This window comes from Elgaria multicarinata, chromosome 2 (genome assembly GCF_023053635.1).
Source record: "Elgaria multicarinata webbii isolate HBS135686 ecotype San Diego chromosome 2, rElgMul1.1.pri, whole genome shotgun sequence".
Classification (NCBI taxonomy): Eukaryota; Metazoa; Chordata; class Lepidosauria; order Squamata; family Anguidae; genus Elgaria; species Elgaria multicarinata.
This window is the reverse complement of record NC_086172.1, coordinates 51,982,330-51,996,903: the sequence shown is the minus strand read 5'-3', so window position 1 is coordinate 51,996,903 and position 14,574 is coordinate 51,982,330. Positions and strand designations below refer to the sequence as shown.

Sequence of the window (14,574 nt, the reverse complement as noted above, 5' to 3'; positions counted from 1 at the left end):
GCCTGTTGAATCCCTCATGTTCTGTGGCTGTTGTTTCATCTTTGGAAGGATTCATATTACAATCCTTTATGCAGCTTTTCATGTTAGATTATTTCCTTTCACCTATTGGTTCTTTTCTGGATAGACTTTTTAAAATAATGTCCATAATTGTGAGAATGAGTTTCCTATTAGTATATAGGATGATGGCTAATTCCAACTATTACATGACAGCTTGGTTATCCAAACTAGAGACAGGTGATGTACAATTATTTTTCAATAGGAGGTAAGCTCACGATTAAAGAAACTTATAGGTGAGCATGTACATAGAATTGATACATTGGGGTAGCTCAAATAATATCTTGAGTTACATATGAAAGAAAAGTTTTCACTAGCTACACTGCTGACAGTGATGAATCTGAGCATTGTAATTGTTTTTTGTTACCACTCTAACAAGCAAACCAATGTTGCATTGAAATAAACAGAAACTGAGCGATTGAATTTTTGGGTTGAATGTCTTATATTTAGTTTTAGCAGATAATTAAATTAGAGAATGATATTAATGAAATTACTGCAGTTTGTTCTTAGTAATTGGTTTATGGTGTGTATATATTTAATTGTACACAGTACAGAAAATGAATAGAAGAATAATAGAATAGTAGAGTTGGAAGGGGCCTTTAAGGCCATTGAGTCCAACCCCCTGCTCAATGCAGGAATCCACCTTAAAGCATTCCTGACAAATGGTTGTCCAGCTGCCTCTTGAATTCCTCTAGTGTGGGAGAGCCCACGACCTCCCTAGATAATTGGTTCCATTGTCGTACTGCTCAAATAGTCAGGAAGTTTTTTCTGATGTTAAGGTGGAATCTGGCTTCCTGTAACTTGAGCCCATTATTCTGTGTCCTGCACTCTGGAGTGATCAAGAAGAGATCCTGGCCCTCTTCTGTGTGACAACCTTTCAAGTATTTGAAGAATGCTATCATGTCTCTCATCAATCTTCCCTTCTCCAGGCTAAACATGCCCAGTTCTTTCAGTCTTTCCTCATAGGTCTTTGTTTCCAGACCCCTGATCATCCTAAATAAGAAGTAGAGCTGATCCGCTTGGAAGGAAAGTTTCTATTGGAAATGATCTTTGCCAAGACCATTGGGAGGGGTTAACCCTCCTCCCTCTGCATCTGCCATTTCCAGTAAAAAAAAAGCAGACAAATACCACTTTATTTAACACCCTGTGTAGTTTGACCCTAAGTCTGCGGGCTTCTTCACATGTGCCAAATAAAGTACGCTTGTGGCCGGCCACTCCTGGAAGTTCACGTGTCCTTTTGATGACCTCAGCATCAGCCAGGACTTCTCCCATGGCTCCCCCTCCCCTTATTCCGTTATACAATAGATCATATAAAAGCTGGAAGAAACCCTAATGGCATGAAACCAGCAGTGTGTAAAGCTGGGGATGCGCTATGAACTTGCTGAAGAAGGACTTTCCCGTGTCTTCAATTGAGAGAGAAGAGGGTAAAATGCCTCCCTGCAATAAAGGGAGGCAGATCTGATTACTCAACTCCATGAAGAGCACGCCTTTTAAGTTTAGTGGGGCTTACTCCCAAGTAAGTGCGTGGAGGGTCTTATGTCTACTCAGAAGTAAGTCCTGGCTTTCCTGCATGCTGCGAGGAAACAGTATAGCAGAGTTCCCCTCCCCTCCTTTGTACATATGCCAGAGAAGGAGGGAGGCTGTCCCTCGATTTGAACCTTTAAAGGAGTCCTGGGAAACAGCAGTCTTCTGCCTTGTCAGCCCTGGTGTAATCAGCTCATATCAATCGCACCAGGAAGCACAACAGCCTCGGGTAAACAATGTGATTTCCCTTAGTGCAGAGACTAATGTTGATGATTTGTAACTTCCATCAATCGTAATTCCAAATATAGAGCAGTAGAAGCTTGTTGGTATTTTACGCTAGTCTCTGAAAATGTATCTATGTGTTCTTTTTATATATATAGACTGTCTAATTGTATTAGGCTGACCATATGAAAAGGAGGACAGGGCTCCTGTATCTTTAACAGGTGTATTGAAAAGGGAATTTCAGCAGGTGTCATTTGTATATATGGAGAACCTGGTGAAATTCCCTCTTCATCACAACAGTTAAAGCTGCAGGTGCCCTGCCCTCTTTTAAATCTGGTCACTCTAGTATAGCTCCTGCACCTTTAACTGTTGTGATGAAGAGGGAATTTCACCAGGTTCTCCATATATACAAATGACACCTGCTGAAATCCCCTTTTCTATGCAACTGTTAAAGATACAGGAGCCCTGTCCTCCCTAACTCAATTAGGGTGACCTAATACAATTAGGGTGACCTTTTCATATGGTCACCCTAATTGTATACTGTTCTATGACTCACTGACTGACTGATGGAACAAACAAACATATCTGCTGTTATTATTTTACTCTTTACATTTTTGTTTAAACTTTTGGCATTTAACTCTACTAATTTGAAAGCACCTCTGCCTTTCGATTAGATTGAGTTGCTGCTTGAGTCCTTCACTGACTCCAAAAAGTGATTCAGAATCTCCACTGCCATCCTAGACTAGGATAGAAAAGAGAAATGTGGTTGTTTTCAGCAGGTAATTGATACCTTCATTTTTTATTTATTTATTTATTACGTTTTTATACCACCCAATAGCTGAAGCTCTCTGGGCGGTTCACAAAAACTAAAACCATAATAAAACAACCAACAGTCTAAAAACACAAATACAAAATACAGTATAAAAAGCATAACCAGGATAAAACCACACAGCAGAAATAGAACAGTAAAATTTAAATTTAAGTTAAAATTAAGTGTTAAAATACTGAGAGAATAAAAAGGTCTTCAGCTGGCAACAAAAGGAGTACAGTGTAGGCACCAGGCGGACCTCTCTGGGGAGCTCATTCCACAGCTGGGTTGTCATGGAGGCTATGCAACCCTGTGCTACACCCATCAAGTGCCCCTTGATTTAGATACTGAAATCCCCTATGTGTGTATCTCCCTCCAACTTTTAAGAACACATCTCTTGGCTCTGGCAGGGAGACTGTACTTGATTAGGCAAGATGATAAAAGCCTTCTCCAGAGCAGGTATTCCCACTGCTCCTGCACATATAAGTGGCAAGCAATTCTTATACTATGACTAACTCTTTCTTCCTAAATTTGCCAGGTGACATGCAGGGCTTTCTGAACATTAGAAGAGCAGAGACAAACAGTGCTAGAGAAACAAGTTAATTTGGGGGCATGTTGGCAAGCAAAAAGGAGGTAATCTAATTCAGATCTGTCCCATGTACAAGACGTGTTTTTAGTGGCTAGAAACTGCTGACTGGATATGAATGACAGCAGGAAGGTAGCAACTGGATTTCAGTATGCTTTCTGAATGCAGCTTGGAAACTGTATAATTCAGCATGTTGCATAATATAAAAGCAGCATAGCATATAAAATGATTGGAGAGAGTCAAAGTGGTATAATGGGTAGAGTGTTTGACCCGGGCTAAATTTGGTTCAGATTCTATGTAGGGTAATCTTGGGCAAGTCACTATTGGAGCATTTTGATGCCCGTTCCCCACCCAGCATATGCCACACCCATTCAGGGTGGAGGTGGGGTCATGCCAACTGGACCTGCCCCAATGTTCACATATTCAGCATTGGAGGGAAAGGGATTTAAACACATAGCACCCCACCATGTGATTAGCAATTCAGTTAGCATTCCTGATCATGTGGAGGAGCCCTTTCACACTAATACTAAATGTGTGGGGAAGTTGGGGCAGGGCTAGTAAGCATGATCATACTCTTCTGCTATGTGTCTATTATATGTGGGGATGTTGTTGTATTCCTTATAACTCAGTGCAATGTATGTCATGTGATTGTTGTAAGGATAAAATGGGATGATCCTCTGCATGTAATTTTGAGCTCATTTGGGGGAGGATGGGAAATAGATGCAAGAAATAAATTACTAAAGCCATGACCTCATCACAGAGTTCTGGAAATAGGAAGTCTGTTTCCCAAACTCTAATTTTTAAGCTGTATTGATTTGATTCTAGCCTTGCTTATTAATGAACTATAGACCTGATGGTCAGAATTTACAGTAAAAATTAGACCATCCCATGGCTTCTGAGTTCTAGACTCAAAAAAATATAACAGAGATGACGTTTGTGCATGATACGAACAATGCAGAATGGTTAAAGATATTGTGCTTTCAACATCTTTTGTTACAGCTGTTATGTCAAGAAGCCAAGAAGGACCTGGAGAGATGGGAAAGGCAGTCCTCATCCCGAAGGATGATCAGGAAAAAATGAAAGAGCTGTTTAAAATCAATCAGTTTAATCTTATGGCCAGTGATATGATTGCATTCAACAGAAGTTTGCCTGATGTAAGACTAGAGGGGTGAGTTTACACATTTGTCTTGGCTTTGCAATGTGTTGCATTGATATTACCAATATATGTATAAGGTGGTCAAATTAATAGCCAGTTAACACACCTCCTGTGTTATTTCTTTCTTGTAATTTCTTTCTTCTGCCATTTCGCAGTTAATTGGCTTTATGAGTAACAATACTTCCCAAACCGTTTCACAAATGGTAGGAAATTTTGCAACTACTGCAAATACCTTACTCATTTTGAAAATAAATGTTGATGCCTCCTGATCAGAATAGGAGACTATATGAAGATCTGCTTTCAGTCTGTGTGACAACTTGTAGTTTCTTCCTGGCCTAGGCATAGGATCCACCTTAAATTGCGATCCTACTCACACTTACATAGGTATAAATCCCATTGAACACAGCAGGGCTTGTATCCCGCCCTATATTTCTTCTGAATGAACATATGCTGTCACTGAAATCTGATGTAAGCACTTTGTATTGCATGAAAGCACCTAGGATAGGTCATGTTAGCACTGAGCTGCCTGGGATTAGGAGAAGAGGGCAGAGATAGGCTAGAGACCAAAGCTCAGTTTGGAATAAGAGCTGCAGAAGACAAGTGGCTGAGTCAAAGAGCTATCATGGATAGGAAGGTGGATATGTTCGTTTGGAACAGGGTTGGCAGCACTGTGGGAATTGGCAGACCTGGGAATGGTAGTGAGGTTGCAGAGAATGTTTGTTGGCTATCAGACCATGGACTGTTTTTGTTCCTTTGCTTTGCTTTCAGTAGTTGTCTGGAACTGTTAATTGAAGCCCAAAGAGTGTATACAATCTATACATACATTTGCATGAGTAAATAGGCATTCTTAAATACTATGTTGGATTAACAGTGTGTTGCCACACATCCTCATTCACATGCACACCTGAATAAGGCGACAAAGGGGGCCCTTACTAAAGGTATGATGTGCACACAGCAGATTTATGCAATACTCTTTAACAAAGTGGGAAAATTAGCTCATAAACTCATTAAAGTCATTATTTCTACAGATTTTGTTACACACACACACACACATTACAAAGCCCTCACCCCTAGGCACATGGGCCAATATACCAGTTCTAACATGCCACACATAAAGATAGAGAAAGATGAAGATTGGGGAAACTAATACTTGCTAAATAAGGACTGGGAGGTGGCTCTGTAGAAATGGCAATGGGATCATAAGAATCTGGAGTCCTTTGGTGACAGGCCCTATTTTCGAACTGCTTCTTACTTAGCCACCAGGGTGGCTGGTACTCCACTCTTGCTGCCACCTTTCCTTACCTTTTGCATTTTGCAACCTAATTTGATAGCACAAGGCTTAATCACAAGGGAGGGGATTGAAGAAACTGTGTGAGTGGTTGCCTAGTAACCACTCATATGTCTCCTGCTGTTTTCTGGCTGCAACAGGAAGTGGACAGCACATAGATGGTAGCCCAGCTTCTCTTCATGTTTCTTCTTTCATCCACGAATGAGCTTCCTGTTTCTACTATATAAAAATTAGGGTGACACCTGCTGATGGGCAATGAGAGGAGGCGGGTTTGCCCAAGGTGGTGTGCTAAATTACAAATGTTGTTATGGGGAAAAGGAGAGCTTTTGTTGTACGTGTTGATATGGAAGTCCATTAACTGCATTCTCCTTGTTGGTACCTGAAATTTGAAATGAAGAGAGCCACCGTCAATACAAAGATTTGGTATTTTTATCTTACCTTGTCTGCTTTTGCTGTACCAGCTTGCTGTTTGCTTCAGTTCATTGCTCAAATTGCAGGTGACCTGTATGTGCAGCATTTACACTTGCTCGTTGTCAGTTACAATATCTAGGAAAGCCTTCACCCCTTTCAGTCTCCACCTACGGGGTACTAGATGCCTACTTTCATGCTGAAAGGAATCAGTTTCAACAAATGAAGAATTAGTGGCACAGCCTGGTGATGGATGAAGTAACATTCTGAGTGCATTTCTCAATGTGCACATCAAAGACATTTGAGCTGATAAAGGATTGGCTTGTCCAGCTGGGGGAAGATCACAGTTGTCTATGAATGGTTTGACAGTGGAGGACAACCTCTCTCTGGAGGACAGGCAAACACCTGGATTTTAGACAGTGATATGGTGCTCCATATGCTAGTTAATTTTTTATAACCCTTTTCTATCTGACATCTGGTCTGTGCACTTAGAACCAATGTATGTGCATCTTAATATCAAGAAATTTCTGAAATTGTTCTGACTGTTTTGTGTCTGTTTGAGCTGCTATCTTATAATCCCATTGAGTTCAATGGGATTTATTTCTGAGTCAATACGATTATACTGTTTTAGTGAATTTTCCTTTTAATCTGGATGGGTAAATCATTTAGCATTGAAGGCCAATATTCATATGTCCTGTCCTTCTCCCCAGTTCCCAGCAGTGGTGTCTGTAAATCCTGTACACTTTAATTTGCAAATTCCTTAGTTAGGGCAAACCTTAAAGCAGAATCAAAGGTTAACTGCAATTCAGACAGTAGTCTCCTGCATTTTCTCATCATTAATTCCACAGCTGAGCCAGTCCCTTAACATCTGTATCCATTTTGACCCATAATTGCAATTTTGAAAAAGTTTTCTCATTTCTGCCACAATCACTCCTATTGTCTCCTCATGCCTGTGTGAGTTGAATTTAAATCGCTCCACTATTTCACTGGCCCTTCAACAGGTTGACAATTCTCCAATGTTTCTATTTCCTGGTTTTTCAGGGGTTAACAGATTTCTCATCATGCTGTAGATGAGAGCCACTACACTATTCAGCAGAATTTCTTTCTTATCTTTGTCTGTTACCTCATTAGCAGTGAAAAAATGAATACTTATTTCAGAGTACTCTTCTCAAGTTTGCTGCTGTTGATTAAACTTTGACAGAGTACCCACTGTGGGAGCCATTTTCTCCCATTAACAAATTCTCTCTCTCACACACACACACATACACACACAAACACACACTCTGCACCCCTACTTGTGCCTTTCAAATTTGTGGGTTCAGTTCTTATTGCCATGTGTAATGTCTTGAACACAAGAACACTGCAAGTCCTTTAGTAATAAAAGAAGGCTTTATTCAGAAGACCTTTAACAAGCCAAACTGATAAGTTCTGGCTGGAACCAACAGGACTCTGTAGAAACCCAGGAGGGATACATTGGAAAGACGCAAAGCAGAAACTCTCCTAGTGGCTGCTTGTACACTTTACAACAGAGGGTTGCAGCTAATTTGAATGTTTCCATTCGGTTTAAAGTATATATCAGTTTGATTTATAGTTTTGTATTTATGTGCTTTTACATACATTTTATTGTATTCATACTCTGGAACTGATAATCAAATGTGTCTCAACCACTGTGAAATCTGGATGACTTGGCAGTTAAAAATTGTATTTTGTTCCCTTCAAAAATACCATTTTTTCATGTTTAAACTTTCATCAGTGGCAGACAAAGCAATGAAGTCATATATTGTGCTATATGAGAGGGAGAAAGCAGAAGGAAGTGGCAGATTCTGGGATAGCTGAAGCATAATATAATTGGGGGTGGGGAGGAAAACTAATTGAAGAGGCAACAGAACAAAAAGTTTGTACCAGTCTGTCCAAATGCTAATAATGTCTAGGGTAATTGGGTTTCTTGGGGCAGGGGTTTGAAGTCCACCACCTGGATGCTGCTACTAATGTAACTTTACAAAATATGCCATCCAATGTCAGGTATATATATAGATTATATTGCCATGAGATTGTACAAAGATTGATCTGATGAGAACTATTGCAGTGTAATGGCTAAGGAAATCAGGGAATCACTGATTCAAATGTCCCCACAGCCATAAACTTACTGGACAGCCTTGGACAAGATAGAATTATGCAATCCCTGCTTTCCAGAAAACAGTATCTGATAGAAGTGCTTTGCTCCTCTCACTTCTGCCAAGACAACATGACAGCCAGGGTTTGTCTTTGTATAAGAGCGAACACTGGAGACTTCTTTGTGACATCTATTTGTTTATAAAATATAGAAGCTGAGCCTCTTCGAGAACTCTTTAAAATGGGCAGCACAACCTCTGTGTTTTGCTGTAGATTTCCAAAGAGCAAGTATACTCAGAAGAATGTGTAAATTCTAGCAATTTCAGTTCTCAGACCCTACCCTTGTTTACTGACTCTAAGTTCACAGTGCCACTCCATTCTTTTCCTATGCATGTATATATCCTTTTCCTATGCATGTATATATCCACTGCTTTCAGGCCCCATTCCCTGCAGTTAAATTTCTTATTAGGGAAAACATCTCCAGTCACTAGGTCACATTGAAGAAGAATATCAGCCAATCATAGAGTCATAGAATAGTAGAGTTGGAAGGGGCCTATAAAGCCATCGAGTTCAACCCTCAGCTCAGTGCAGGAATCCACCCTAAAGCATCCCTGACAGATGGTTGTCCAGCTGCCTCTTGAATGCTGCTAGTGTGGGAGAGCCCACAACCTCCCTAAGTAACTGGTTCCATTATTGTACTGTTCTAACAGTCAGGAAGTTTTTCCTGATGTCCCTGAATATTATTAAGTAATCCGCTTAACATAGGGTGGTCACCCAGCAGTCTGCCTGTAGGAACAGTAATACTAGCTGACACACAGAAAGATCGCTAAGTCAAAATAGATGAAACACTTTGAACATTCAAAAAGTGCCTTATAAAGGTATAGAAATGTAATAATAATATTTCCAGCCTAGGATTGATATTTTGACATGCTGGACACAATCAATAATCTATGTCATTTTGCTGTTTTATTTGGAGCTTTCCCAAAAAGTGGGGTGGGTGAAGGGCATGTATCTTAGAGCTGTAAATATATTTTATGTAATCTTTCTGACATTTTTTTGTGTGTGTTGGGAAGGAAGATTTTTTTCTCTTATTCCGTCTTACTTTTCTTTTCTTTTTTGTAAACTGCCTGTGTGCATGGAGGAAGTTGATAGCGATCCTCATTGGCGGCAGAGTCCACCTAGTGAGCTGACTGTAACTTTATTTTCTGATTTAATGGTTCGGGGCTGTTCAACCATGAAATTGCTTCCTTCATGTAGTGCAGTTCCTTTATATCTGGACAGTCACAGCTTCGAAAACTTGATAGGGACAGTGAATACAGCAGCTGGGCAACCAGTTGATGTCAGGAACAAAGTTACATTTTTACAGATGATATGTTCTCTAATCCCCAATTTGGAGTAAGAGATGAAATAATTGTGGAGGGCAGTAAGTAGTTAAATCAGTCAGTAATGTCTAAAAATCAAGCTGTTTCCCTACATGTTTTGGGCACCACACTTCAAGAATGATGCAGACAAGCTGGAGGGGATTCAGAGGAGGGTAACGAGGCAACGAGGGCAATCAGGGGTCTGGAAACAAAGCCCTATGAGGAGAGGCTGAAAGAAGTAGGCATGTTTAGTCTTGAGAAGAGAAGACTGAGGGGAGCCATGATAGCACTCTTCAAATACTTGAAAGGTTGTCACACAGAGGAGGGCCAGGATCTCTTCTCCATCATCCCGGGGTACAGAACATGGAATAATGCACTCAAGTTACAGGAAGCCAGACCAGCTGAACATCAGGAAAAACTTCCTGAATGTTAGAGCAGTTTGACAGTGGAACCATAGGAAGGCTATGGGCTTTCCCACACTAGAGGCATTTAAGATGCAGCTGAACAGGTATCTGTCAGGCAGATTCCTGCATTGAGCAGGGGGTTGGACTCGATGGCCTTATAGGCTCCTTCCAATTCAACTATTCTATGATTTTATGATTCTTTTTTAAAAAATACAGAAGAAATTCAAATAGTCCTGATTTATTACTTTGATCAAAGCTAAATTAATCGTCCAGCTTTCCCCACAACCACCACATCGATGGGGCTACAAATTTTCATTTTCATTCTTCATCATGCCTTTCTGCCTTGTTTATTTTATGCAGCCTGGCTGAGAAAGAGTCTGTGGCTTAGGAAAGTGAAAATCTGTTTGAAAGTTCAGAAGCCTCTCCTGTGAAAGGAAAGTTATGGTGTCATTTGGTGCAGTATTGCAAATAGTTGGAAGAGTGTGTGGCTAAGAATTCAGGGCTGTTTTGTGCATCAAACAATCCCAGCAGAACTCTGGATCACTAAATTGCAGGAGGAAGAGGAGATGAGGCATGGTTCAACTGTAGGAGCTTTTTTTAATGTTCATTTTGCATATTTTCATAATCAACCCACTCCTGATCTTGAACACATATATAGCACCTGCTCTCCTTTAAAGGAACTACAGAAAATGAAGGGAATTTAGAATAGGGAATTTGAATAGTAGCGTAGCGATTTCACTTGGACAGAAATGCTTCTCCCACCTCCAGATCACATCTCAAACCCTTAGGAGGCTTCTGTTCTCTTAGCAAACTGCAATTTCTTCCAATTCCCTATTGGTGCCCTGTTAATCTTCCAGCCAATTAGGATTGCCACAAGGAAGGATCAGGGTTGCTGGAGGGGATCAGATAAAGGGAAAACGTGGTATAGGAATGCTGAAGCTTCTTAAAGAATAGGAGAATCCCAGGAGATTTGAGAGATTTCTGTAAATCTGAGGGCAGTGTGCTCTCCAGAGGTGCAGTGTTTATTCCATCGAAAATAGGGAGATGTTTCAGTGCTAGAGGGGGTGAGCATGTGTCATAGGGGATGGTATTGATGTGGGACAGTGGCTGGGTTCACCCAACACACTAACCAATGATGGTTTATTCTCCGAAACAACCCATGATGGGCTAGCTTGTTGTCTGCAGGATGCCCTCCCCTGCCATGGTGGGTCATTTCTCCCAAACAAGCCACCATGAGAATACACAGTCTGCAGTAAGGCTTATTTTACCTCTGGTGGGTTAGTGTATTGTATGTCACACGATGTGGGTTATGGAGATTGCCTACAGAGCTGCTTGACAAGAGCAGCCAAAAATGCTGCCACTGCTCTGCTCCTGTCAAGCAATCTCTATTCCCACCACAAAGGAAGCTCGGATACCTGCCCAGCTGGGTGGGAGGACTTCAGGAGGTGTGGGAAGTGAGGTTTATTTGAAATAAACTACTCTGTGTAGCTTGTTTGCCTGATTGTCTGACAAAAGCATAGTAAGTTGTTTGCATAACCATCTACCAGCGTGGCTTGCCACCCATTGTAGGTTAGCGTGATGTGTGAACCTGGTCATCGAAAGACTCATACATAGCTTCCATAATTCAGCCTTTTTTAAGACAAGAAGGAAGAATGATAATTTGCCTAGTCATCTGGAGGCAATCTTTATTTGCCACATGTGGCCAGGTGAATTTGGAATGTTGTATGGCAATGCAGTAACAGGCAGAGCGTCCGTGGGTCCAAACTACTGTGCAGCAAGTGAGTAAAAAGGAAGTGGATCACAGCCCTTTCCCCTGCACTGTACCATATTAAATCCAAAAGAATGTTGCTATCCTCTCCTTTCTTCATCGTCTTAGTACAAGAGGAAATATCTCACTAGTTTTCATATAAAACAGCAGTGAGTGAAAGTGCAATGATAATGTTAGGGCCAATCTAAACATGCATTGGCAAATACAGGGCCAATGGCCTCTGACTGCCTTTCTCCACCACAGGGCAGAAAGGGAGGTGGTGGTTTAACAGGTGAGATGTGGCAGCCCGGGGCATGCTTTCACATTTTGCATCAAGTGGACCAACACTGGCAGAGAAAGTTGCAAAGAAAATGTCATGAACAAAGTGTTGGATCGTGTAGCCCTGCAAATTGTGTGTATATGTACATGCCCAGAAGCTCTGATGGGTGCAATCATTTTTTTGCCACCCAGTGTTTGAACTAATTGGTGAGCATAGCTTTTGCAAGAGTCTATTGAACATTTGAACATATTCAGAATGTTTTTTGAACATGATGTTGCTGCTGAATTACCTGTATTACTGCTGAACTTTAAAGCATTTTCCTGTTTAGTATTATAGTTGAATTGGAATGGTTGTGACTACTGGTTGAGATGATGATGATGATGATGATTACCGTATTTCTTCGATTGTAAGATGCCATCAATTGTAAGATGCACACTCATTTCAGTACCACCAACAGAAAAAAAAACCCTAAGAAACACCCGCGATTCTAAGACGCACCCCATTTTTAGAGATGTTTATATGGGGAAAAAAGTGCGTCTTAGAATCGAAGAAATAGGGTAGTAGTAGTAGTTTTTGTTGTTATCTTTATGGAGTCCATCAACACATTTTAAGGGAATTCCTACAGAATCAGTTTATTGTATCATGTTTACTTCCCTTTTCTCTTTCTGTTGTTGCCCACCCTCCCTCTTAAAATTTCAAAGCCTGCTGCATTTGTGGGTCAATCTTCTTGATGTTCCAATGATTCTTGTTTTCTTGTTTCACAAAGCCCAAAGCAAAGCTGGGGGCAGGGAGACCTTCCTGGAAATGTTCTGCAGAGGAGCTTAAACAGAGGACTATGAAAAAGAGGATTTTTTTTTTTTTTTGCAGAACAAAGAACTATAGGACTTTATCAGGCCTAAACAAAAAATATTAAAATCTCAGCCCTATCTAGAACCTCTCATAGCTTCTAGAACATGATGCCCTGTCCTGTTATGTTTGGAATTTTAACATAGCATTCCTTTCCCCATTGGACTCTCTCCATGAATTCATATTTCCTTGGAACATAAGGCAACACAAACCTGAACTGTTAACTACTTTGCTTATAGGCATTATCAATTATGTCAACACAAGGTGTTCTAGTTAGCTAATGATCCCCCAACTGGCAGGTTATTTGGATCTACGGCAACAAAACAAGCATGGCATATGGTAGGGTCATTTGGAAGGGTCGCTAAATAGAGGACCTTCCACATGCATTTTTTAAAAAGTTTGCTAATTTGCATTAGCAAATGGTCATTTAGCCATGTATGATAAGATGGCTGGAGAGAGACTGTTAAAAGCAAAGAGATTGAAAGTAGAATAGTTGCAGAAAGCCAAAAGAGAGATAATGTTTAGAAGACTTGATTTCAGGTTGCCTTTCGCATCTCTATCTGTCTTAAGAATATTTATGCAGTCAGGTACATATAGGAAGAAGAGAAATTATTTTCAAATGTATTTTCCCCAATATCTTGCCATGTGAGTTTATTGATTATGACATATTTACATGTGAAATGTTTGTAATACACTTTGTAAGGAGTTATCTTAAAAGGTGGGGTATACATATATTTAAAAAACTGACTAACAATCCATTATACAAGTAAGTGACAACTGGGAAATTTCACTTTGTAAAGAGACAGGAGGCAATTGCACCCTTTATACAAAATACGTTGCATGTGTATTTTTTAATTGGGATACCTCTATCAGAGTATGAAACACCTCATCAGAAGTAGCCTTCCGTTTCCTTTTGTCATGCACAAATTGGAAATGACACTGACCTTGGGGGAGCTGTTAGTACAGGCTTGTGGACATGGTCCAGACTGCCTCCACAGGTGCGCTTAATGGCTTGTGTGTCACTCATATGTTTTTATGCGTTTCTTTCCCCACAATTAGTTTGGTGATCTGGGGTGCTATTTTTAGAAATGGAAAATTCATAAGCCTTTCTGCGTTCATAGAGTTCATAGCAAACCCTGTGGATTAGGGCCAAAGAGTCAAGTTTGATCAGTTAAATTACAGTAGTTTACAGTGTGTAATGTTTGCCACTTGTGCAATTGTTTCTCCTATGCCCAAATATGTAAAAGAATTCATTCAGTATGATTTCTCCTTGAGCACATCTTTCTTGAAGAAGTGTATCTGACAATATTTATCAAAGCATAATTGATATTTTGGTTGGATATTTCAGACATCTAAATGACTTTGGCTTATGCCCACAGTCAGGTAAGCTGCTTCTAGAAGATGCATTATTTCAACTGTTAATGTTCTTCTTTCAGAGTTACTGGATGTAACACTCATTGTCCAGTTTGGATGATCACAGGAGGAAAAGAAGTCACTGTGGCTTCTTTAACTAATCCTGTGTGTGCTGCTTGCATGACCGCCATTTGCTTAATTACCTGCGCTATGGCATGAGTTATCATGTTTTCAGAATCCTGCGAGGTGCCCGGCTCTACAACCTCTACAAGCCATGGGTTGTAGGATGATTTAGAAGCCAGCCCTGCCATCTACCTCACTGGGTTCAGATGACATGTTGCAGATAGTTAGACAAATGGTGGTTACGTGAGTGACATGCACGAGGTGGGAAAAATAAGTTACGGTAGCTTGTTTCCTGCCGCCTT

The 14,574-nt window shown here is 40.5% G+C and overlaps 1 protein-coding gene across 1 annotated transcript in view; it reads left to right on the top strand.

Moving 5' to 3' along the window:
* The window catches only part of GALNT13 (polypeptide N-acetylgalactosaminyltransferase 13), a 186,343-nt gene that overhangs the window by 69,626 nt on the left and 102,143 nt on the right, over positions 1-14,574 (top strand). Inside the window, exon 3 of the mRNA XM_063118627.1 lies at positions 4,194-4,362. Coding sequence (XP_062974697.1) covers positions 4,194-4,362 — 169 coding nt within the window. The remainder of the gene's footprint in view (positions 1-4,193; positions 4,363-14,574) is intronic.